This window comes from Botryllus schlosseri, chromosome 12, assembly GCF_051294905.1.
Source record: "Botryllus schlosseri isolate E-star chromosome 12, Bs_hap1, whole genome shotgun sequence".
NCBI classification, from domain to species: Eukaryota; Metazoa; Chordata; class Ascidiacea; order Stolidobranchia; family Styelidae; genus Botryllus; species Botryllus schlosseri.
In genome coordinates, this window is record NC_137247.1 from 14934776 (window position 1) to 14960763 (window position 25988).

Sequence of the window (25988 nt, forward strand, 5' to 3'; positions counted from 1 at the left end):
TGGGGCGTAAGCTTATATTCCTTGCAAGTCATCGTCGAAATTGTTGGCAAAGCGACGGAAGATATTGATTTTCTGGAATGATTATATCAATTGATTGCCCCAGTTGATACATCTGTAGACGTTTAAAATGTCAATTTGTAGTTCAGCATTGTGGCCCGAGTCGTCGTTAGGTATAGCAAGGCTATCACTTCACTGAAATGCAGAGTTGGAATTAGCAACATGGCGTCACGTGACGTCATGAGGTTCACGTTCGCGTTCACACAGAACCTTTCAAAAAGGTTCGCGTTCACACGAACCTGAACCTTTCAGAGGTTCACACCATCCCTAGCTGATATACTGTATGTTTGCCACTAAACCAGTTCCAAACCAGTCTTTTGGTTATGTAATAATAATAGCGCGAAAATATTAATTAACTAAGGCTTGTGAGAGCTACGATTAGTGGCGCGTCGTAAGGTAAATAAGTTTTTACAATGGCGTCGCAATACAAAAGTTACACTGACCTCAAATTTCCTATTAGGCTTATTTGAATTATTCCACGTCAAAAAAATTTGCAATTATTCACGACTTTCATTCGCACTTGATCCGGATTTTTATTCGCACTGTTCGCACCACCTTCATCATTCGCACTGCAATTTTTTTTCATTCGCTCAAGTGCGAACCGTCACACAGGTTGAATAGCACTGGTTTAGACGATGTTGCAGTGTTGGGATCAAGTCCCTACCTTCGAGTTACAAGTCATCTCGAGTCATTGCACATTTTGACTCGAGTCAAGTTACGTACGTCACTCGATTTTTGGAGATGACTCGAGCCAAGTCGAGCCAAGTCAAGTCAATTCAAGTCAAGTCACGGGTAAAGTCACAAGTCAAGTCAAGTTTAATGTTCAAAGTACGAGATATGATTCAAAGTCACTGCATTTTGCTAACTGCTGTGACAGAGCCCTGCTCCCCTTTACGCAATGTAGGCTATCTGATACGATGGTTATATAACAATTTCTTAGTAACAATTTACCACGTGATTGGCCCACTACTCACCATATCACGGTAACAAACTTCGTAGTCTATTCTGATTCTCTCAATATTGCATGAGTCCTGAGTATACAAACTGGTGTACAGGGTTTTAAGATATGTGACTCTTTTACGTTACGTACGACAATGACGTATCTGAATAAACTGTATTGAGTGTATCTGTGGATTGAGAATTCACTACCAGGACGGCAACGGACGCAGGTCAAGTTAACTGGTACAACACGACCAACGACATTTGCTTACAACCATTGAACTTCAGGCATGGCAAATCGGTCAATCTGCCGCACTGTTTTAAATGCAGATGATGTCCCCATTTATTCTGAATCGGGGAACGAATAAAGAGTTGTGTAGCCGCCCTGATGTGGAGGCTGGGTGATCTCCGATTGGGATATCACGCCGTCGGCAAAAAGTAAACTACTACCGTTATTCTGATTCTGCTGCGCTGACTTGGTACTTGACTGCTTGCTCATACTGTGAGTTTGCATTCGGTGGAGCCTCTCATTTTAGTCTCGAACCTGAAAGACGGTGGCATCATATTCTGTGAGGTAGATAGCTAATTAGAAGAACAAAAGACAGAACGGCCACAATGGTGAGCACGCCAGGACTTGAATCTGAAGATGAGGGAGAAGATCTGTTTGCAGTAGGCGACGAGAACGAAGAAATTGATACCGGTACTATGTTATTGAAAACTTGTGCAAAAGTTCAAAATGATGCAGAGAGTTCATGGATCGTCGCGGTTGAATCGGGAAGGAGGTGGAGATCCTGCGCCGTGAAATGAACACTTTGATTGAAAATCAGAATCAGATGTCCAGTCAAAACCAGCACATGAGCCATGAATTGCATGTTCTTCGTGAAGAGAACAATGAATTGCGACGGGAATATTTTGCGTGGAAATCAAGATGAGCTCCGCGATGAAGAACGCGCTGCATGGGCAAAGCCAACAAATTTTGGGCTTATTATGATGAATATACTGGACACAAGTCGGTCGATTCATATCCCTCGTGTGCTCCGAAACCAGTGAATGATGTGAGAGTGGAACAGAAGATATCTTCAAATCAGAAAATGCATGCAGTATCTGGTACGTTACCCGAGTTCAGCAATATTGGGAAGTCTGCTTGGGCAAGCACACCTCGTCAGGTTCGTTTAGGGCAGTGGTTCTTAACCTTTCCTCCAGCGCCCCCAAAGGGGCGCTGGCGATTTTGAAGGGGGCGAAAATGCTCAGGGGGCGATATGGACGGCACTGAAAAAAATGGCTTCGCAGTATATGATGATGTAGTAGTAGGACATATCCTTATTGAGTATTCAGAGCAAATTATCATTCTACAAAACATGTCTAATCTCGAAATTTTTGGTCTCGCTACTGGGCGACGTTCGCTACATATGTTTTAATACAGGGGTCACCAACACGCGGCCCGCGGGCCGCATGCGGCCCGCCAGGTCATATTTTGCGGCCCGCGGCATCATTTGAGAATTCGGAAGAAGCTAAGAAAACATTTTGAAATTCTGAAATTGACGTGCAATGACCCACCAAACACTTCCAATACGGAGACACCTAGAAAACTGCTTAGGGAAGTGGTTCTAAAACGGACGGTACGTCCCCCATATGGGGTCGTGAAAGCATCTGAAGGGGCCGTGGAGCTGCGTTCAACTAAAAAAATTTTCGCCCTCGGCGCGGTTTTCCTCGAATTCATAGTTATAGCTAGTGCTCTGTGTATAATCCGGAATTCATATTATAGAATTCTCTCGTCAACATTCATAACCTTCCATACCATCAAACTATCCGTTCGGATAGCCAGCATTATGGATGCATTTTGTGATATGACGATATGGGGGCGCGAAAATTTTCAGTATTATATAGGGGGGCATATCAAAAAAGGTTTGAGAACCACTGGCTTAGGGCTTTCCCACAAGATTAAGCTTCAAGTGGGGATGGTCTTTCAGCTAGTTACGTATCTCGCTAGTCCCAAAAAGCGTTTCTAGGTATCGTGCACAGCTCGCAGTTTAAATTAAAATGAAATTGATGTCAGTGATACTTTGTTGTATTTTTATTCCTTTAATAAAATATTATACTTTTTTTTGTGGCCACTATACCCATTGTCTATGTTAGGTAGAACAGCGTTGAACGGACGTAGAGTTTTAAAACGTGGTTGCCCCCTTTATATCGATATTGAATTTATGCGGCCCGCGGCCGCTATGAAATTTGAAAAGTGGCCCGAGACCCGTTTTGAGTTGGCGACCCCTGTTTTAATAAATGTAGTGGGTTATTATAATTAATGTAAAATGAATTCGCTCACTCGTGCCGAATTATCATGTCGCCGCAATCTGAACCCCACAGGACAATTTTCAACCGTTTGTTTAATACGTTTAAGCGTTTCAATATTTTTTGACTATATGGCGGACAAGCGGTAACAAAATATCAACATTTAATGAAGTAATTTGTACCAAGGGCACGCCGAATTTCTTTAATTAATAATTACCTGGCCTTCATTTTTCAAGATAACAGCTCACTCAGTGCTACTGGTAAATCTGATTACGTGGGCTGAGAGGTTAAAAAGTTTATAGCGACATATATATGTAATTACCACCTATTCATTCATGCATTATAGAAAAATTTGGCGCCTAGGGCGACCAGGCCACGCAAACTTTGCTGACTATCGAAATTACGCGACGGGGTTCTTGGGTGCCCCAGATAATCGTTTTTAGGTGGACTGACGAAGTGCTGTTACGCCCCTACCTCTTACCCATTGTCTTTATTACAGTACTCACAATATGGGGTGGGGGCGCTAGAGCACGAAAAGTTTTCAAATGGGGCGCTGGAGGAAAAAAGGTTAAGAACCACTGGTTTAGGGCTTGATCGAAGTGGTTTGGCTGTTCATTCGATCGGTGTGACCTCACTGAGACACTTCAGTGGTGATGGTAAAGAACCTTTTGAGGATTACTCGCAACATTTCAAGGCCATGGGATTACTACATGATTGGGATAGAGCAGGGGTGTCGAACTCAAATTACGTCACGGGCTGGATTAAAACCATCTATACAATGCGATAAGCCACAATGCGATGTAATGAACAGATACAGGGGATGCCGAGCGACCATTTGCCATTGCAGTTGCGGTCTCTTACCTTATACTGGCATCCATCGCGACCTAGTGGCCGATGTGACAGTTCACATTCCTCGTAAGTGCGCGCTTTCATCCGGTATTTTTTCTGAGCTTTTTTGTCGCCTTAAGATTGTTACGAACAGCAGCGCCGGCGAAGAGGAGCCCAGAATAACCTCTGTCGCGGAATCGAAACAGGAAATGCAATGATACACATATGTTCGAGAAGATGCTAAATATATAATCTTTAATGTGACATATATTGAAGAACTGGTAATATATTCGTTGTAGGAGCATCTGAATTCGAATGTTTCACCTCATTCATAGCCTGCTGCTCTTACTTCATAATGTGTGCTACTCGCAGAGGTGGTCAAAGTAGTCAAGAAAGCTACTCAAGTAGAAGTAGAAGTAGCGACGAAAAAATCTACTCAAGTACGAGTAGAAGTACGTCTTCCATAAGCAACCTAAAACTGCTTATAGTAGAAGTAGAATTGACTTACTTTAAAAGTAAGTAAGTAGTTGTCAAAACGTTCACATGGATTGTAAAAAGGTGCAAATTGAGCTATGCGAAAGGTGACGAGCTTGATTCTTATTGATGCATACCAACAGGTATCCAATTTTCGATAGCATAAGCATTCATCCACATCAAGGGAAGGAAGGTCGTAGTTTATTTTTTGTCCTTGATGTTTTTGCGGCATATACACCAACTCATGATACACATACACGCGATCTGCGTATATGCATACCATGAGTACATGATGTGCATATGCCGCTGGACAAGGAAGTGCAGATATAGCCTTTACAGCTTTCTAAGTCATGCACCACCCCTCCATGCTATCCCAGTAATGCATGAGCGCCAAGCAGGGAAGCCATGGATACCAGTGTTACTATTCAGGTCTTTGGTCTGACCCCGGCCGGGAATCGAACCCACGACCTACCGATCAAGAAGCAGGACGCTTAACCATTACGCTATCTTGATCATGATCTACATCATGATCTACATCATGATAGTATTGATATGGAAATGCGATACTAATCCTCTGTTTCCTCGAATAGCACGTTTTAGAAAATAGCATGGTATGGCGCCATACCCCATACAATAAGGCCTGTAGTGTAGTCGAAGAGCAATACGGAGAAGTTGTGTAGGACACGGTGTAAACACTTTGCGCGATTAGGGTTATGTTCTTGATCTTGTTTGAACAATAACTCAATACGACGAGGTTGCAATACGGAATCAGTATATTATACAGCAGAATAACTTTAGGCAGCGACGCGATCCAGAGTGCAGTTAAACGAAAAAGACAGTAGTCAACAGAACACAGGGTATATAAATACAAAGCGCGACACACGAGGAAATAATGATTGGCGGTAATTACTAATCCTAGAAAAATAAGAAACAAACGATACCAACGTGGGTGGGTGGGAATGGGGTATTATTGCGCTCAGCAGCTAGGGCTTTGTGCGCCAGGCCTGAGTGGAGGGTTGATAGGGGTTATATCCCCTCCGGTCAATAGCACATAATCAATTAACGGATGTATCATTAAAGGATTGCTCAGTAGTACATGAAGGTCCGTAGGAAGTTGTTGTAGATTACATGTAACGAGTAGGTAAGTTCTTTGGGATCGGTTTCGGGCACATGGCATCGTTCACAGAGGCCACTGTCATGTTGGCCTATTCGGTGCAGGTGTGCATTTAGTCGACAGTGTCCTGTTTTAAGACGAATCAGGATGGAGTTTTCACGCTGCGTCAGTTCATGTAGCTGGGAGGTACTACCGATCGAATTCACCAGGCGAACATATCTGGAGCTCGATTCCGGATCTCGTATCTCGTTATGCCACTTTGTGCGACAGAAGTCCGATATCATGGATTTGCATTCGCTAAGTGTGAGCGAAATCTCATCCATCCCATCGTTGATGATGTTCGCTGCACCTTTTGCAAGGCTATCCGCCACTTCGTTGTTTACTATTCCTTTGTGAGCCGGGATCCAGATAATTGTTGTCTGACTGCCGCTTGACGAGAGGCGAGAAACACATTGTATGATGTCTCTGATCACCATGTTGTCATCGTTGAGTCTTCGTTCGATTGCTTTGACCGCACTTTGACTGTCGGTAAAAATGGCAATATTTGAGTTTGATGGACAGTTACTGCATGCCCACAACAGGCTTTCCTTGATGGCAATAAGCTCCGCAGAATACACACTTTGTAATCTGCTCAAGGATAAATTAAAAGAAACACTGTGTGTTGGAATGTAGTAACTGGCACCGCACCCCTGGTCAGTTTTAGAACCGTCAGTGTATATGGCCAAATGATGATTGTAGTGGGTAGATATATATTACTCGCACTCAATTTTGATCGCATCGGGGTGTTCGATGCTTAAGGTCCTAGGGCCGAGACTTAGGTCTACTGAGATTTGCAAAGGAATCCATGGTGCTATAGATGCAGGTTCATTTCGGGGGATTTTGGTGTTTCTGAGCGGGATTATATTAGATATCATGTTGAATGTCTTGAAATTTTCCGAGTCTCGAAAAATTTCGTGCCATGAGTGTTGTGTTACCGATAAGCAATGGTGTCTGGGTTGGCATAACACTGTGCACCGGTATGCGGCGCATGCTTGCAAGTGTCGAAGATGTATCGGTAATTCGTTACAGAAAGTCTGTAGCGCGATCGCTGGAGTAGGCCTACTCATCATTGCCCCACTACAGAGTCTTAGAGCAGAGTTTTGTATCTTCTGTAAGGTTTGACTGACACACTTCGGTGCTATAAAATATGCCTCGAATCCATATTCCATTATGGAGCGAATAATTGCTCTATAGAGTAATATCATGCATGAAGTAGACGCACCCCAGGATGTGCCTCGCAGACATCGTAGAATATTCAGGCGCTTGCTACATTTTTGAGCTACTTGGCGGGAGTGTTGTCGGTAGGTAAGTAGGGAATCAAACAAGATCCCAAGATACCGAAATTCCCTTTCGAAAAGGATCCGCGACCCATCGAGGATTAGATTAGCTCAAAATTTGCCGGCTTGCGCCGTCTCGTGAATAGCATTGCAGCCGATTTGCTCACGTTCATTTTCAATCCCCAATTTTCACACCAATTAGCAACCTTATTCAAGGAGTACTGGATATTTTGCTGGAGGTCCATCGCATTCAAATTTGAATCATAAATACATATGTCATCTGCGTATAGGTTGATATGACAAGTGACCTCTACGGGTAAGTCATTAATCATAATTGCGAACAAAATTGGGCTTAAAATACTTCCTTGCGGTGTACCGTTTTGCGTATGGAAAGTGTCAGACAACTGATCTAAAATCCTAACTTGAAACGAACGATTTTCAAGGAAGGAGTTCAACCAACGTAACGCACTACCGCGAATACCAAGACTATGGAGTTTATAAACTATTGCTCCCTGCCACACTCTGTCATAGGCTTTTTCCAAGTCTAGAAATACCGCTAGGGTATATCTCCTGTTCGAAACGGCCTTATAAACTTCGTCATGTAAAGAGATGATACAGTCTCGGGTCGACCTGCGGGGTCGAAAGCCGCACTGAGCAGGGTGGAGAAGGTTGTTTGATTCAAGCCACCACACTGTAAATTTTGAAGTGTTGCTCAACCCGGAAAATTGAACACGAAACGTGATCCAAAAATTGAACGCCTAGAAGTGTTTAAATTAAAAGTGTTTACCTAAAAAGTGTTCAGCCTCAAAGTGGCTGGTTGACTAGTCACCGGAACGCAGGGCTCAAAATAAAATCAGATTTTATTGATTCATGAATAGATGACGCTTATTATACCCAACCTGGGTGATTAAATACGTGCAAACATTGAAATTTTCAATAGCTGCTGTGACAGGGTTACATAAATTCAGATCAGCAGTTGAAACCGTTTCCGGAATAGTCCATGAAATCACGAACATCACAAATAATCAAGAGCAAACTCACTACAAATATCATGCAACTCGCTCAATCATGAAAATGAATGCATAGGGAATTAGGGATAGTGATAACAAAATATCATTTAGTATTTTTAACTTTCGTGACAATGGCATGGAATCAAATTCATTGGTTACGTCCGTTAACGGAAAACATGATTAACACAAATCAATAAAACTTATTCAAAACTGATCAAATTATGGCTTGTAAATTTCTAATTTTATTGTAAATAAATAAACAATGAATGTATCAGTTTCACTACCACTACCACGATAAACCAGTAGTATAAACAAGTAACAAAGTGATTTTGATTTTTTACTCTTAATGAAATTGGGCCTGCTAACCGGGCATCAAAAATATTATAGGGCTTGCATTACAAGTATTTATATCAGGTTAATGCCAATCACTTTTGTTTAAATAACAAAGAAATCGTTTCTTTGAGTCCATACAAATTTTGCAGATTTAAAGAAAAGATTTTGTTGGTGTTTACCAGTCTGCTGCAAAATATGAAATCTGAAAGTCATTAAGGCACTGGTTCTTGAACATTTTTGGACACGCCCCGTTATGATAGCAAAAAAATTTCACACATCCCTTATCGTCGTATCATGAAATTAAAAAAAGCAACCAGAACGCTAGAAATCCCAACTGATAGTTGGATGGCAGTGACGGTAATAGTTGTTGATGAGAGAATATTCAAATATTAAATTCTGACCATACACAGAGAAATAAGTAGAAGCTGCCATGTGTGAAAAAGATTTTAGTTGACAGCGGCTTCACGCCCCTTCAAATGCTTTCTCCTGTTTGAGAACCACTCCTTCAGGGTATGACAATCCAATGCATAGTAGCTCAAAACGTCAACAATGTTTCTGAATACTCCATTTTCACTGAAGCAGTTTTATATTCTTGGCATCAGCTGCGATCCAGGATCGGTCAATCTCTGATTCGTGGCGTGCCATAGTGTTTGCTTCTTTTCTACTGGTCGACTCCAAGTTGCGCTCCTTGAAAATGTGATTAAATCCAAAGTTTTGAATATGTCAATGAAAATTCTAAATTTTATGCAGAAATAAATATAAATATTTCACACATGCAGGTTACACAAGCGCAGGAAAGGCGCTCGGGTACATGTGAAATCCTATCACTGAGAAGGATTAACATTCGCATAACGACTAATAAAAATATCTTGAATTAGGTCTGCGTTTTCTTCAATTCGGCCATTTTGACATTTACATTGACATTCAGACGCACAGGCAACAGTGAGAATGCAGAACTGTAACTCAGAATGACATTTATAGGAGAACGTCTATGTACGTCTACGAACGGTCTATGTGAATTTGTATGATCCACAAAACAGAAAGATTACGATACCTGTTTCAATAAGACATGCGCTTGGGTCTTGGATTATATCAGCTTGTCTCTCAATATGGCTTGGAGAAGAAGACAGTTGACTTCATCAACCTCGTTTTGCTGAAAATGTAATTGATTGCAAACAAGATCCGAAAATAAATATAGTAGAATAGTTATTCTTATGGGTTTGGATTTCCATTACAATAATTGACATATGGTAGGCTTTACTTATAACTTCGATTCTAAGATTTTATAGCTGCTTTGAATTGAGACGAGAAAATATACCAGACAAAGGACACATTGATTGTCTTTAGTACAAAAAACTTTGTGACATCTTATCGAAGGTGTTGAATACTTTTCCTTCATCGCAGTAATTGTAATTGTTCTCAATCTTTCAAAATCCTTCCTTCCTGATTAAATTTAATTAACGAAATTATTTGAAATTAGCACGACATGGGAAATGATCTCAATTTGATGTTCCAAGTATAGTTCAGTAAGCAGTAGTTTAAATGCAAGTTACCCCAGCTCTTTACATTCAAGAACACATCTGTTCAATGTACACAGATCAAGCCTCTCTTCAGCTCATATCGCATATATAGATAGTTATTGAGAAAATTGGGACTGCAAAAACCAGCACATTACATAATCAATGGTGATATATTGAATGAATAAATAGACTTACATAATCACATGTTTCCATGGGTTCTTGAGGCAAAAGTATTATCGCAAAAGATGACTGCACCTGCACAAAATCCGTTCAGATGACTCCTCACGTCACTATCAACATTGTCTGTTAGCACAGGCACGGTAGAACCAGGGGGTCTTTTCGAAGAGTCGACACCAGTTGGATGAATTTGAAGATCAATTCAAGACTGTTGGAAAGAAAATACTTGTTTCAAAAATTTGCAATACAAGGGAACTATTCAATATTCGAACAGCTTCTTCGAGGTGCAAAACTTCAATATAAAATTGAATAGTATATGCATATTGAAATGAGCCCGACTATTTTCGGCTGAGACTCGTCAGCAACTAGTAGAGAACTCGAAAGAACGTTGTACATCAAAAATCGTATCACAAAATATGACGTCACCAGCATTCAGTATTACGCAGATATCAGACTGGATACCTTTGTATGTGACAAAAGGGTGTCTTTCATAGAACAAATAATTATTGTAATGGAAAGTCGCATGTGACCTTACCACCAATTTTACTCCAGCACGAGAGTAGTGATGGTATCGACTTTTCGTGCAGGCCAATCAGAGAGCGCCACGTCATCCTAATTGCCACGCCCATTTTCATACCCTAAGGGTACATTCATCTGCTACGTCATCTGTGCCACATGATAAAGCGCCACGCCTATAGTGCCACATCATCCATCCATTGCTATATCATCGCTGCATTGATTGCCGCATCTTGATACTTTTCTCAGATATTCCATTATGTGTATTTAGGACTAATATCATCCGTCCATATTTTTGAGACTTGATTTTATGTGTACAAGTTACGGTTTCTGCAGTTTCCACATTTTACGACTTATGATTGCCGCGTCAAAACTTACCTTGGCTAGAATCGACAGATTTTCTATTATGTGAGAATTAATTACTTAAATGCGACTTGATAATAATAATCCCTATATGTACACGCTACCGAAAACAGATTTAGGCAAAAGTTACAACACGTCTCCTTAATTACCACGCCTACATTGCCACATCATCCGCCCATTGCCACATCATCTGCTACGTCATCAGCCGCGGGCATTGCCACATCCAATGTATATTTGTATTAGTGAAATGCGTCTTGATAATATTAGTCAGATTTTCTATTATGTGTATTTAGGACTATGTATTTAAATTCCTATTCAGATTATACATAAATGCGAAAACTATGATGTATATGCAAGGCTATATTCTCCGGATAATATTATTAATATCAAAATTCTACACATCATCACTAATTACTTAATATAAAATGCGATTTTGAGCGCTGCGACTTGATAATATGAATCTCTACGCTTCTGATGCATGATTTTTTGTGATAAGGACCTAGGTAACATTCAGAGTCTGCAACGATTGTTTGGATATACATTATAGCAATACCCCACTAAACTATAGGCGGTTATATTACTCTATTGGTCAGAGATAACTCATCCGTCCATATTTTTAAACTTGATTTTATGTATACAAGTTACGGTCTCTGCAGCCTCCACATTTTACGACTTATTTTTATTAGACGCAGGCAAGCGATTCTCCAGTTCGTAGCTACGGAAACAAATCACTCGCATGTGCGCGTTCCGAATAGTCTTGTAGAATTTTCTAAAGTCGTAACAGCTTAGCAGCATATACGCGAATCCCCAGGCGAAAATAATCGAACGAACTATAGCCGCAGGCGTGCGATTCGCAGGGCTTTAATTATATAAACACTTTCGATATCTGTACGCGAACCCCAGCGTTATAACGATTGCTATAATTAAACGAACACCTTCGCGGCAGGTACGCGATCCCCGACGTTATAATGATAGGGACAAATTAGCCGCATGAAAGCGAGTCTAATGAATATAACGACAGACAACAAGTTAGTTGAAAAGTAAAACTAATCGTGACCGACGCAAGACGGTGTGAAACAGCGCTTTCGCTCGATTCTTTCTTGACATATAATATACTGAGCATATAATAAGCTGGCAAAACCTATACTTGAGTACTCCGAAATGTACAAGTACTTTACCTTTACACGACGTTTTTGTAAAATGAATACTAATTTCAATGAAAAATAAAAAAATATGTACTCAAGTAGGTTTTTGTCTACACGCACCAACTACTCAAGTGTTTATGACACAGGAATGATTCATGAATTATAGCGCAAGCAGGCCAAATCTATACTTGAGTACTCCAAAATGTAAAAGTACTTCCACCTATACTTGAGTAGTCCGAAATGTACAAGTACTTTACCTTTACACGACGTTTTGTAAAATGAATACTAATTTCAATGAAAAATAAAAAATTATGTACTCAAGTAGGTTTTTGTCTACACGCACCAACTACTCAAGTGTTTATGACACAGGAATGATTCATTAAGTATAGCGCAAGCAGGCCAAATCTATACTTGAGTACTCCAAAATGTACAAGTACTTCGCTATGTACTCTCTCCACGTAAAAAGTGACTAGGTTTTAGACTACTTTATCGATTTTCGATGTTGCGCAAATACCGCAAACTTTGCTTGCTTTCAGAGCTGGCAACTAAATGCAAGACAGACTTAAGTTTGGATGCGGCATATTTAGGTTTTTAAAAATTATTCATACCCATGATTCGAAATATTGTTAACTAACTTATGTTTTCGATATAAGATAAGCGTGATGTGTACAAATTTCGATGTTGTGCAAATACCACAAACTTTGCTTGCTTTCAGAGCCGACAACTAAATGCAAGACAGACTTCACGCAAAAGTTGATATTCTGAAAATTTTGGCTAGGTAATAGTTTAAAAACTTATACTTCAGCACTACGAAATGTACAAGTACTTTACCTATACACGACGTTTTTGTAAAATGAATACTAATTTTAAGAAAAAATAAAAAAAGAGCGAAAAACTACCTTTTATCACGCTAATCCCCACCGTGAAACTTGGTACGCAGTTGTAGGACAATATGAAAATACACCATACCAAATTTCGTCAGACATTTCATGATGTAACACCTTTAAAACCAACGCAGTTCTATACCGACTTTTGGCTTAATCTGTTTTCCGTAACGCAGCACGTACGTATACATAGACAACTTTAAAACGGAATTACCATGTTAATAATCGACTCCCCCACCTTGAAACTCGGTACGCAGTTGTAAGACATTATGACAATGTACCATATTAAATTTTGTTACGCATTTCATGATTAAACAACTTTAAAACTAACGCAGTTCTATACCGACATTTGCGTGAATCTGTTTTGCGGGAGCGTAGCACATACCTATACTTCGGATTTTGTATAGTATATACTAATTTTACATTGCGGGGTATTCAGTAAACTTTAATCCAGTGATCCTCCATCTATTTTCAATCACGCTCCTCTTATTAGTCTAGGCTTCCAACCCCACATCCAGTACGTATTTACCTACTAAGTACCTATTTCCGACTAAGTAAAACGTCAGTATTCCAGGTATTTTCTGCTTAATTCTGAAACTATAATGGATTTGAAGCAGTACAATATCATAAACACTTGAGAATATTTGCTGCATGTAGGTAAAAAACGTACTTGAGTACTCGGAAGAAGTCGATACTTACTTGTTTAGCCGCTCGGACATCATCACTTATTGTACTTTACTAGAAATTTACTGCTGATAAATGAGTGTAATACCACGAAGTGAGACTTCGAAACTATATCGTCAGTTCTCCGGGACCAAATATCGTGTTTTACAAGTGTTAAGTTGTTGTATTATGTAGCTATAGTAATTGGTACACGTAAGCTCAGGATCGAACCAACTTGTGTTAACTTGCGTTATTATGTACCTAGTAATTGATGCGAGTAATCCCGCAACTGATGCTGTTCAATGCCTTTACTGCGTTCTTACCAAGCACCTAGACAGCCCCAAGCAATATTTTTAGATTCAAATATAGCGTATCGAGTACTTTTTCTCAACTGTAATAAAAACTTTTAGACTCCGGATTTTGTGTAGTAGGCTATATACTAATTTACAATACCGCATTTGTAATTCGCGCAAGTACAGGAATATCATAGTTCTTGTAAGAAAGTTGTCTGCGCACAATATATGTTAATCATAAGTCCTACAAATTCATGATTTCGTCCTAGTTTAAGTTTTAGAAAATATTATACCGACATCGCGACATCTTTCAAAAACAAAACCATGATCAAGGATTGAAAGATAATTTTTGCTATTTTTCATTGACATAAGTCATTCTGGAACGCGAAAACGCATTGTACGATATAGATGAAACTTAAGCAAATTCTAGGATCCTCATTTCCAAAGTAGCTTAGATCTCGAAATAAGCTTTGATTCGCTATTCTCCTCAAGCCATGGAATCATCACGAGTATCAGCACCTTCGATCACTGAAGAAAAGGATGAAATTATATCCGAAACATATTCCTTGACCAGGAATTTTATCATGTACGAACTCGACGGCTCATGCGTTAAGGTAAATACGAAAGCAGAGAGAACCTTACGTCAAGTTGGAGATGAAATGCTCGAGCGACATCGAACAGTCCTAAACGCAGTTTCCAAACGTCTCCGCTATAGTGATGTTGAAGTCAATGAAAAATATAAAGAATATTTACCCGATGAGCGGCTGTTCCTGATGCTAGCTGATGAAATTTTCAAAGATACCAAAGAAAATTGGGGGAGGATTGTCTGCCTTTTTGTGCTCGGTAGCATTCTTGCTCGCAAAAACGAGGATGAACATCACGGGGAGCATATAGAAGCTATCATACAGACAATTGGGAATTACATTGCTAGCAGAAGACTAAAGTGGATAGTGCGAAATGGAGGATGGGTAGGTGATTTACATGCTTCGCTTAGGATTTATAAATTATCTTCTATTTTTGTTACAGGATGGCTTTGTAGGATTTTTTGATAATGCCGCTTTCGACTACAATAAAGTTTGGAAGGGACTCGTGTTTGTTGGAATCGGACTGACATCTATAGCAATGGCATTATCAAGATAATGGATGTTCGCATGTTTTATCTCATGTAATATTTTAAGAATAAAATTCTTCATCGTTAATCGCATCCATTTTACTGTAGGATGTATACAGTTTCAGTATGAATGATGGGTCCTATGGTGCTTGACGAAAGAAGTTGGTCATCTATTCTATATTCCGAAATAATCAAGTTTGTGATTTTTTACCAGCACCTAGCCTCATATAAACTTTAATAGAATCACTTATAACTCATCAGTTTAGTCAAGTAAATCTAATTTGATACTCGAGCACTGAACCTTAATTTTCCAGCAGTATGATAGACGCCCTCCGATGGTACTCAACATCGTGCAATTCTGCTCGAATACAAGTACAAGTAGAGATTTCAAAGTAAGTAAGTAACTGGTTATGTTTGTAGACTATAACTCCACTTCTATCGTTCAGAAAGGAAAGGACGTAGTTTATTTTTGTCCTTGGTGTTTGAGATGTTGAGCAGAGAAGTACATGCACTTCTTTAAAGTACTCAAGTAGGCTAAAATGCCAAGCTACCTTGTAACTAAGGCTACTATTTGTCATAATAACTACTATGAGCGCACAATTAGCTTGTTCAAAATCTCCAAATTCCAGGGATTCACTGATTGAATTGATATGTATTGAATTAAAATAATGCTGCCTACGAAATTTGCTAGATGTGAACGCATTTTTATCAAAATGTTCAAATTTCACTGACAACCTCTTGAAATTGTTACAGTGTCTAAAACAGAGATCTCAAACATGCGGCTCGCGAACCATCAATGTAATAAACCGTCGAACAATCAGGGTTGGAGACAAGATTTTTCCGTTCTATGTCATGACAATACCAACAAATACCGTGCAAAGTTTCAAGGTTGTCATTCGATGATTAAGGAATTAAGAAAACTACTTCTACTAAACTTCTGGACTTTTACTAAACTTATACACTGCATCTGATCAAGTATAGATAGAAAAGCAAAGCTAATATAAAATTCCACGAAGTACCGATTCTGTAACTATTGTAAGTAGGCAAACCTTAGCTGAGTATACTCCGAAAAAACAGGAGTAATTCGTTACTCACCAAATAAATGGATATCATTCAATATGAGTGGCGTTAGGATATCCGTCAAATACTTTCCGTTATTCTATAGAAGTTGCGTTTCTGACTACTTAAAAGTTGCTAGAGCTCATGCTATTTTATCGTCGTATCGATGTTCGTTTTGAAAAGTAGCATGCTCAATGGTTCATGTTCACATTATTCAGTTAAATTAGGTTTTGCGCAAAGAAAAAGGACTGTAAGTAGGCAAACCTTAGCTGAGTATACTCCGAAAAAACAGGAGTAATTCGTTACTCACCAAATAAATGGATATCATTCAATATGAGTGGCGTTAGGATATCCGTCAAATACTTTCCGTTATTCTATAGAAGTTGCGTTTCTGACTACTTAAAAGTTGCTAGAGCTCATGCTATTTTATCGTCGTATCGATGTTCGTTTTGAAAAGTAGCATGCTCAATGGTTCATGTTCACATTATTCAGTTAAATTAGGTTTTGCGCAAAGAAAAAGAAAATTCACGCAAAAGTCGCTATTGCTCCGTGATGATTTTGATGTTGTTCCATACCGATTTGGGAGGTAGTACACCTAATTTCGTAAAGTACACAGAAAACTACTTCTACTAAATTCCTACACTTCTAAACTTCTACACTGAATCTTGTAAAGTATATAGAAAAGGAAAGCCAACGAATAATTCATGAAGTTCCGATAGGCTATATTTGAGGTAATGATTCCCGTGCGAATGAAAAGTAAGTAGAGAAGCTTAGTATATCAACGATATCGTTGCCAGTCATTGCGTCGATTCGCTGCTTGAAATCCTCAAGATCGATTGATGTTTCGAGGTTTCGCGGTTTCGCTTTGCTGTCATCCGTACGAGCAGAATGTCCGGATTAGGAACAACTACGCCAGGACCATTAATGCTTTCGATACAGTGCAATATGAATAGCGCTACGTTGATCAATTCAAATTCAACAATGGCTCCCGCGCACGATTATGTAGCCGGATTTTCGTTGAATATTGACGACACCCACAAACCGAAAGATCTCTTTCCCCTTCACATCTATGATAGAGTTATCACTCCAATGACTACGAATAACTTGAGATTCCGTCGGATTAATATCCGAATCAAATAATACCAGAGTATCTTTTCCGACTTTTGAAACCCGCACTGTCGCGTTCAGCCTATGTCGCAACACCACAATATGCGGCCATACAAAACGATGAATAGTAGCTTTTTGTAGTACCATATCTGCGAGATATTTTCAGTCGGGTGTAATTTCACGCTGCTCACCAATTTACAGCTCACAGTGCCACTGAATTGGCGTTCATACTAATTCTACATAATTTTTGCATGTCAGGCAATTACACCAGCAGTAAAACGCCGGCGGCTACTCATTTGAAGCTTCCCAGCAAACACCCGATATCCCGTGGAGTTACTGGTAGGTCCACAATTGTTCCTACTCGTCCCACCTCCCACCCTCAGTTACGGAGGACTTGCTCAGTATGCCCAACATTGGAAGTCAATTTATGTAACTCCAGGTGACTACCAGAGGAAGTGAATTTTAGAATGCTCCTGTGCCAGTCACCATTGACCATTCCAGTGGATGTCATAATGGTGTGATGCCTGGATGCCACCTACACAGGAGTTCGTCAGGATGTCCCTACTTTCTATGAATTCAAGTGTGCATTGTGCAATCAATGCAAAATAGTTTTCTGAATACACTCATGAATGTCATGATACATTTCACCATTTGTAATCTATCGGAGTGAATACGAGAATGTTGATTGATGATATGGCGATGATTTTCTATCGCGCGGAACTTCAGAAGCCCGGCTATCGATGATCGCGGTTGCACATTGTTAGGATATAATGTACGATATAGAGACATACAGCTATTTTATTGTGACATTACTGGATCGAAAAGTCCACATCAAGGCAAAATATATGTTATTTCAAATATACCGTATACCCAATGCACGTGAAATCTTCCGAAATGAAAACTTGACATCCGTTATAATGGTATGGTGATGACTATTCCAATCACGGAACTACTCAGTCTGCCCGGCTATTATCGATAATTGAGGCCGTACTGCGCAAGAGGCCAGCGATAATGCATATAGCTCAGTGATATGAGGCATTCCGATACCTGTCGAGTCTCGAGTGTTTTGCCGAGCACGCCTGTTGCTTGAAATTCATTCAACCATAAAACCAATAAAGACTGCGTTCTTCTGTCTGGCGAGCATGCGCGCGCGTGATTCAGTTTGAATTTGAAAGAACAGGTTTTGTAGTAATGGCGGAGTGACGGGTTTATCACAGGAATGGTTTAGTTTAGAATAGGATACTTAACGGCGTGGATGGATTGTGCGTGCTATTGATTATTATTGATATTGTCGCTGTCATGAGTACTAGAAAGGCAAAGAGCGGGGAAGCTTGGTATTTGAGTGCTATATTTATTGAACAGCAACAGCCTCGGTCATCATTAACTGCGATAACCGTCATGAATTTCACTATGATTCTAGTGGCACGTCTGCGCCGCGGTTTATCATGTACGAACGAAACTAATCGACCCGCCGCTAATCGTAAACCTATGCAGTACTTGAAATACTATATAGCGATGAGCATGATCATGATTATATTTAATTATGTGCAATCATTGAAGTTCGATTTGCAGCACAGTGGGTTTCATGTTGTTGTATTATCCAACTTCTGTGTGATGTGTACGGTATATACCATGAAAAGTTTGAAAAGAATTTCCAAAGACTGCAAGATCCATGCAGCAAACCAGATGCAGCATCGATGAATGTATTATAGCCTAGGTTTATATAGCTACATAATTTGAAAGTGTATTATAGGATGTTCCTTTACGGAATGTGAGATTGCTGAATTTGTGGCTGAAAACTATTGTTGCACCTATGGTAATGAATATTTGCATCCTATTGACTGGCATATTTATTATCGTATTCGTTGTAATTTTGTGTTGTGTCCACAACAACATTATAACCATTGAAACTAGTTGAGGTTTTCGGTGAACATGTCAAAATGTATGGCTTTATTATTAGTTTAATGTTAGGGTATTCTAGGAACAATCATAGTTAACCCAACTTTAACCTCAGCCTAATTTAATGATACCCCAATGCTAAACCAATTATATACTACATGGATTTTAACATGTTCATGGGGCAGACGGGTTGTCGCAATGTCGGCAATGTCGCCGTGCAACATACTTAAAATGCTTACTTATAACTTGCAATATAACGATAACTTATAATTTACATATAGCTTATCTATACGATATCTTGAAATCCCTGGTAAGAAATAGTAGTCGCAAAAATTATAGTCGCATTTATAGCTCATTGGATATCTTGCGCGTTCCTTGTCATGTATTATGAAAGTTTAAAATTGGTGAAAGTAGATAATTATTCCATTTGAATTTTCACTTCTTCTCGGACCTTGAGTTGACATTGATCTTGATATTTCGCCCATTACCTTCCAATAAGTATATTGCACGGAGACATTATGCCGACATTCACAAAATATATTGCACGGCAATAACATTGCCTACATTACAGCGACATTCACAAAGTAGATGGGCCCTAGGGAAGACTGATTGCTGATAGTCATGTTGTCATGAATAAGAAAGCACACTATTGACCCTTATTATCAATGGACTCTTAATGCGGATGAGGCAGGGGCATATATGGGTCTGCGTATACATCATCCCTTCATTTTTCGCAGGAGTCTAAATATGGAACAGGCAATGTTATATAGCACTTTACAACTTCGGAGCAACGCATCCCAGTCGTGCATTGTCCATGGATTAAGAAGATGAATCATGTAAGTTGGAGTGATGATTTATGATTGTTCATGTTCATTAATCAGCGATTTATTAGCCTGAAAAAAGTGTCATAAATGATGCGCAAATAGACTCTGTGACGGTGGTTCCCGATCAGGATTTCGCTAGTGGTGCTCAGAATTGCTGCAAGATATTTTGATATTGTAACTCTACGACCTGATGTTTCGTTGAATCCAAGTGTGCCATAATTCACAGTGACGCTAATCTGGTATACATGATTTCCATAGATATCTCAGGTTGGCTGCATCACTTCTGTTCTGTTTAGTAGGGCTTGGCAAAATCGAGCACCTGAGTGAAGAGTGATTGATTCTGAATCTGGTGTTAAGTGTCAAGTATTCGATAATCACTCATTATGATGTTATACTCATAACAGTCATAACAGTATGAGTATTATGGAAAGTTGAAAACGTATCTTTTATGTTTCTACTAAGAACATACAATGATGCAATGCTAGTTTTACATCACACTAAATTACAGATAATTTGGTATATTTTCGACTGATACCTATTTCATTGCACTTTGTGACTATGCTGTGGGTTAATCATGACTTCACAGATATGTCATTTCCACTAAAGTGAATAGCTTTGTACTACGTATTTTGTATGCTACTTCCACATTGGAAAATGGTATCAAAGATATAATTTCATTGATAACTGTACTCTTGGTGGCAAAGAGCGTATAATTTCAGAAGGCCTACTTGAAAAAGTCATCTAGTTGGCTCGAATCAATAGAATTAATGGTGACCAGTGAACTCGGCCCATGACGAATTCGGCCTATTGAACTCGGCCTTCGGTGAACTGGGCCCATGGTGACTTTGTCAATACAAATTATTATAAATGTCGTGAATCGTATTATTAATTGAAGGCAATGGCGAATTGGTGGTGGCGGATATGTCGCATGAATGTTATTCCTACTGGGGGCGGTATCGTATGTCGGATGTATAAAATGTTATATTGAACGTACGGAGCTGTATAATGTTGACGAAGAGTGCAGAACGTCAAGGATCAGATCACACATCGTGAATTAGGTGCATCCCAAGATTAGGGTTGGAGAGGCTTAGGTTTAGGCCGAGTTCACCTCCGAAGGCCGAGTTTACCGTAGGCTGGGTTCAATGGGCTGAGTTTACTGGTAATCGAATTAATACTCGATTTAGATTCGAGTACTCATGTGCCAAGCTTGTACTTGTACACCATTGTTTTTGTTTTTTCAACAGGATGTTATGGATACCTGGCTTCAGCTCTTGACAAATGCCTTCACTAAACCTATTCTAATCATTTAAATTTTCTAGATCGACAATGTCTTCAATTGATGGCAACAACGTCAAGCAGGCTGTACGAAGAATGCCTTCTAGACTGGGGCCGAGATCGTTTGGAAGAACTACTGTGACCTAGAACAAGCGTTGCTTTTACTCTACAAAATCGGTGCTGCTCCATGCTCGGGAAAAACTCAGAAAGCAATCGAAGGTAAAAAACGTTGAACAGACTATATAGAAACCAGAGGTGGTCAAAGTAATCATCTTTTGTACTGAAGTTGAAGTAATGTCATGAATTTATACACACGTAGATGTAACAAGCTACAAGGTGTGTCAAATCTATTTGAAATGGAAGTCGAAAATGAAGTTCTGAAATATGCTCTATTAATAACTTTTAAAAAGTAGATTTGGTCGATGTGTTGCATACGATTGTCCGACATATGAGCATGCGACACAATGGAAAACGACAGTTGAGCATGAGCATGGAACAGTTTAGCACGCGTCACTTCAGTATGTGACTTCATAACCCCAAAACTAACCCTAACCCGAAACAAAACACTGAAATTAACCGCTATACATCCCGACCCCAAGCCCAAGCTTAAATTCAACCCTAACCCGTAATTTAACTCGCATGCTCATGTGTCGCATGCCCGTATGTCCACAGACCGTTGCATACTCAATAGTTGGTGGGGTGATCAAAGTAATCATTGTTTGCACTTGAGTAGAAGTAGTAGCAACGCTGTTAACATCTACTCCAGCATAATTAGTGGTTCACAAGGCGACAGTGGAGCTTACCGCTGCCCTAATGAATTGATATCTTGGAAAATTTGGGGTAGCGGGCTTATCGAACGCCTTGAAATCTTCATTAATATAAGGATTGCACAGTGTGTGATATATAGAATCGAAATTCGAATTCTCGGTGAAGTATTATATAGTTTCGAATACTGGAAATATATAATACTTTACTGAGAATTAGAATTTCGATTCTATATTCGTACACGAAATTTACTTTCACTTACTCGACTCGAATCATTGGAATTAATACTCAATTCAGATTCAAGTACTAGAATCATTGTGGCCACTGGCCAGCCCTAGTTATTCTAGGTCAGGGGTTCTCAAAGGGTGGGCCAAATGTCAGAATTAATGTAAGTTTAGTTATATTTTTTATGTTATTCGCAAAAAATACATTCGTATTATCTAATTATACGTAGGCTACATAGATACAAAGCTTTTCATCCCACCCTGATTAGACGTAGTGGCACGTATGAAGTCAGCATGTACATATCGGAAACGTTAGGGAGAAACGGTGGCTTTTTCTACTGGCTATGACAACCTACAGTTAACAGCAACTAAAATAATTTCAAGCATATAATAACTGGAAGATAATGCTGAAGTAACCAAGTATTACGGAAGCGTGATGTGCCGTGTGCTGTTGAAAGGGGTATGCAATGAACTCGCAATGAAGTGAAATTGATGTACAGATTAACTGTACTTCGGCAGGCCGTATTACTGTAAGCTAAAATAGCCATAATTGCAAATTATTAGCAACTTCTGGCGCAGGTATACTGCACCACCTCAACGAATCCTAATGGATTGAGGATTTATGGGAGCGTATTAATCTTTGAAGTCGGTTCAAAATGTCCGGCCTGGAAATCATTGTACATAATGAAAGAGTCACAGTCTGAATTGATTGTATCATTGGATTGAATATTCTGACATCGCAACTTCAGTTGTTTTTGTACAAGACATACAAAGTACATAATGCATATTGACAAATCTTTCTTCACTTCTCTGTAGTACCCCATCCACCAATGAATTGTTCGATGCTGGCCTAGAATTATTATAATATTCCCCACAATAGTATCACTAAAGTCCCAATCACACAGTGCGGGAATCATTGTGATCATTGTATTTCGCGACGCGAATGGAGCAGCGGACGAAAATAATCTACTTAGGAGTTATAGCTTATAATCTACCAGGGCCGTAACTACCGCACCCACACCCCCAATTGCGGAACTCGAAGGGGCCCAAGATCATGTTGTTGGTCGTTTGTTGGAGGATATTTATTCAACTTGAATTTTTTTTCGCGCTTCGCGCAATTTCATATCCCGGGTAATCGAGATTTAAATATCATCAGTTAGAGAAAAATGCGCATATTTGAGAGAAATAGGCATATCGGCGCTGTCCATGACCGCGCACCCGCATTAAACAGGATTATGACTCTAAGATATCAGGTGGGCCACAGCACATTTTTAAACAGCAAAATGGGCCACGGCCAAGAAATGGCTGAGAACCCCTGTTCTAGGTGGTCGCTTCCAAACAAAGATGGTCGGAGACTCGGAGTAGTCGTAGTTAGTACTTAAGTATCAATAGCGATTTACAAGACATCAAACTACCTTTCAAGTATAAGTAGAAAGTGAAGTTCGAAAAAGTAGGCTACTGGGGTGAGTAGTTTCAAAAAGTGGACACAGTCGAAATGTCGAGGCTTATTGTATGTAGTCGTAGCAGGGTTGTATTGAATCGAGTCATGACTTGACTCGAGTCATTTTCGCAAAATTCGGAAATGATTTGACTCTACTCGAGTCAATCTGTATATTGACTCGACTCGGACTCGAGTCATTGCGCATGACTCGAACCAAGTCATATGACTCGAGACCAACATTTCATTGCAATTTCGAAGTATAGTAAAGTGACCACACTATTGGGAATTCATCTATTGGTACTTGTATTCGAAAATGCGACCAGAAACTGCTAAAAGTGAGGAAAATTAGTAGGCTATATTTTGAATGAGAATTGAGAACCATTCGATATCACCAAACACAATTATAACAAGTGGGTTAACAAGGCTTTAACTGGAAACTGAGCGTCAACACAATGACTTGGACTCGGACTTGACTCGGTGGTGAATTGAAAATGACTCAAATTGACTCGAGTCAAAACTATAAAATTGAGATTGACTTGTGACTTGGTTACAACCCTGAGTCGTAGGTGCATGCTTCTGAACAGAGATGGTCAAAAACGTAGTTGTTTTCAGCACTCAAGTAGAAGTATTTGTTGTATCATCAATGGAGTAGAAGTAGTAGTAACGCCATGTATTTCCACTCTGGTACAAGCAGTGATTTACAAGTCTTGTCCAAACTAATTGATGTGAAAGTATAATTTTTGAAAAGTACTCAAGTACGGTATGTACTTTAGATGTTTCCAGGGTTGTAGCCAAGTCACAAGTCAATCTCACTTATATAGTTTTGACTCGAGTCAAGTCGAGTCATTTCCAATTCACCACCGAGTCAAGTTCAAGTTAGCGAGTATAGGGTCGAGTCCGAGTCATGGTGTTATGACTCAAGTTCAACCATTGCGTTGACTGCTCAGTTTCCAGCTAAATTCTTGTTTAATCCAGTTTTTATAACTCTGTTCGGTGATATCAACGGTTCGCATTTATAATATAGGCTACTGATTTTTCTCACCTTTAACAGTTTCTGGTCGCATTTTCAAGTACTGCTACCATTAGACGAAATACCAATAGTGTGGTTACACTAGTGTGTTATCGGTCTTGTCCGTCCGAGTCTCGATTCATATGACTTGTCCGAGTCATTACATAGATTGACTCGAGTCGAGTCATTTCCGAATTTTGAGAAAAAGACTCGAGTCACCAGAAATCGCAACTCGACTCATTGCAATTACAGCCCTGGGTGTTTCCACAAGTTGATTTGATTGGCTGACGCATACTCTGTATCGCTAGTTCAGAAGCTCTCCACGCTCAAATAGACGCAGTAGTCATAGTATCGTCATAAATTTTCACTCAAGTACAAATAGAAGTAGCGATTTACAAGACATATTACAATTAATGCAAGTGGAAATATATAGTGAAGTTCTGATACATATTTCGTGTGCTATGAAGAGTGTATCTACATACAATTTGCTGACATTGTTTTTATGTGCTTCAGGCAAAACAAGGACTGAGAAGAAACCTGTTGTTGCAACCAAAGTTTATTGCCAAAGATGAATACGCGCTCGCGCTCTTAACATGATGCGGTACAGCCGATGCAATGGTAGTTCCTACTTATGATTGCTTATGTCTGTTTTTAATTGTCTTAGCGGTTGTCCTTTGTCAAATTCCTTTGACACGTTTCTTTCAAATTTCTCGTATGCACCTCAATTGGAATGTTTGTCATGTTAGTTAGTTAAAACTAGCTGTGATATTTCCAAAATTCATTTGACAAATTTATTTCATATATTTATAATTTTGTGATCGAATTTTCACTTAATCCTTAACTTTGTTAAATTAAATAATAAGAGTTCTTTAATTAATGTTTTACTTGAAATTTGCAATTGTCGTTTTCCAGTAACCCAATATAAACAGTTTGTGAGCTTATATGATGTTGGATTCCATGTAGTGGGAGCAGAGCAGGTATCGAAGTGGAGGAGGTAATCATAGAGATCATTAAGTATTCCACAGGGAGTCCTGAGGACTTGAACAGGGGCGAATAACACGTCCGCAGTACGTGGACTGGCGTCCATAGGGAGTGGCATGACGTCCACAGGGAGTGGCGTCACGTCCACAGTACGTCAGACGCGTCCATAGGGAACCATGTGACGTCCAGGATAGGTCAGCCGCGTCCATGAGGAGTCGCTTCATGTCCACAACACGTCATTGCGGACGTACTCAGAGAGCAGACAGGACGTCCCTAGTTGTCGACAAACTCACTCCAGGGAGGTGACGGTCGTAAGTTACCGGACGTCCTGCCGGCAATTCCACCGGAAGTCAACTGGACATCGAGTGTTTG

At 39.7% G+C, this 25988-nt stretch overlaps 1 protein-coding gene and 2 long non-coding RNA genes across 3 annotated transcripts in view; 2 read left to right on the forward strand and 1 right to left on the reverse strand.

Annotated features, from left to right (window-relative positions):
- Positions 1-8626: 8626 nt before the first annotated feature.
- LOC145452376 (uncharacterized) overlaps positions 8627-25988 on the reverse strand; it is a 35160-nt gene continuing 17798 nt past the window's right edge. The window contains exons 3-5 of the long non-coding RNA XR_013919328.1: positions 10076-10265; positions 9415-9513; positions 8627-9047 (exon numbers count right to left, since the gene is read on the reverse strand). This is a non-coding gene — a long non-coding RNA (uncharacterized LOC145452376). The remainder of the gene's footprint in view (positions 9048-9414; positions 9514-10075; positions 10266-25988) is intronic.
- LOC145452494 (induced myeloid leukemia cell differentiation protein Mcl-1 homolog) lies at positions 12762-16967 on the forward strand. The gene is made up of 2 exons (XM_080330676.1): positions 12762-14889; positions 14948-16967. The coding sequence occupies exons 1-2, from the start codon at positions 14416-14418 to the stop codon at positions 15059-15061; spliced, it is 588 nt and encodes a 195-aa protein (XP_080186802.1). The 5' UTR covers positions 12762-14415; the 3' UTR covers positions 15062-16967.
- Positions 19194-25250, forward strand: LOC145452399 (uncharacterized). The gene is made up of 3 exons (XR_013919340.1): positions 19194-19933; positions 21241-21415; positions 25149-25250. It is a non-coding gene; the product is annotated as an uncharacterized LOC145452399 (long non-coding RNA).

Bases quoted from the DNA above. Each gene is read 5' to 3' on its own strand.
- LOC145452494 (XM_080330676.1), top strand. From the start codon at position 14,416: ATGGAATCATCACGAGTATCAGCACCTTCGATCACTGAAGAAAAGGAT. The intron at 14,890-14,947 runs GTAGGTGATTTA...TTTTTGTTACAG, and splicing joins TAGTGCGAAATGGAGGATGG to GATGGCTTTGTAGGATTTTT.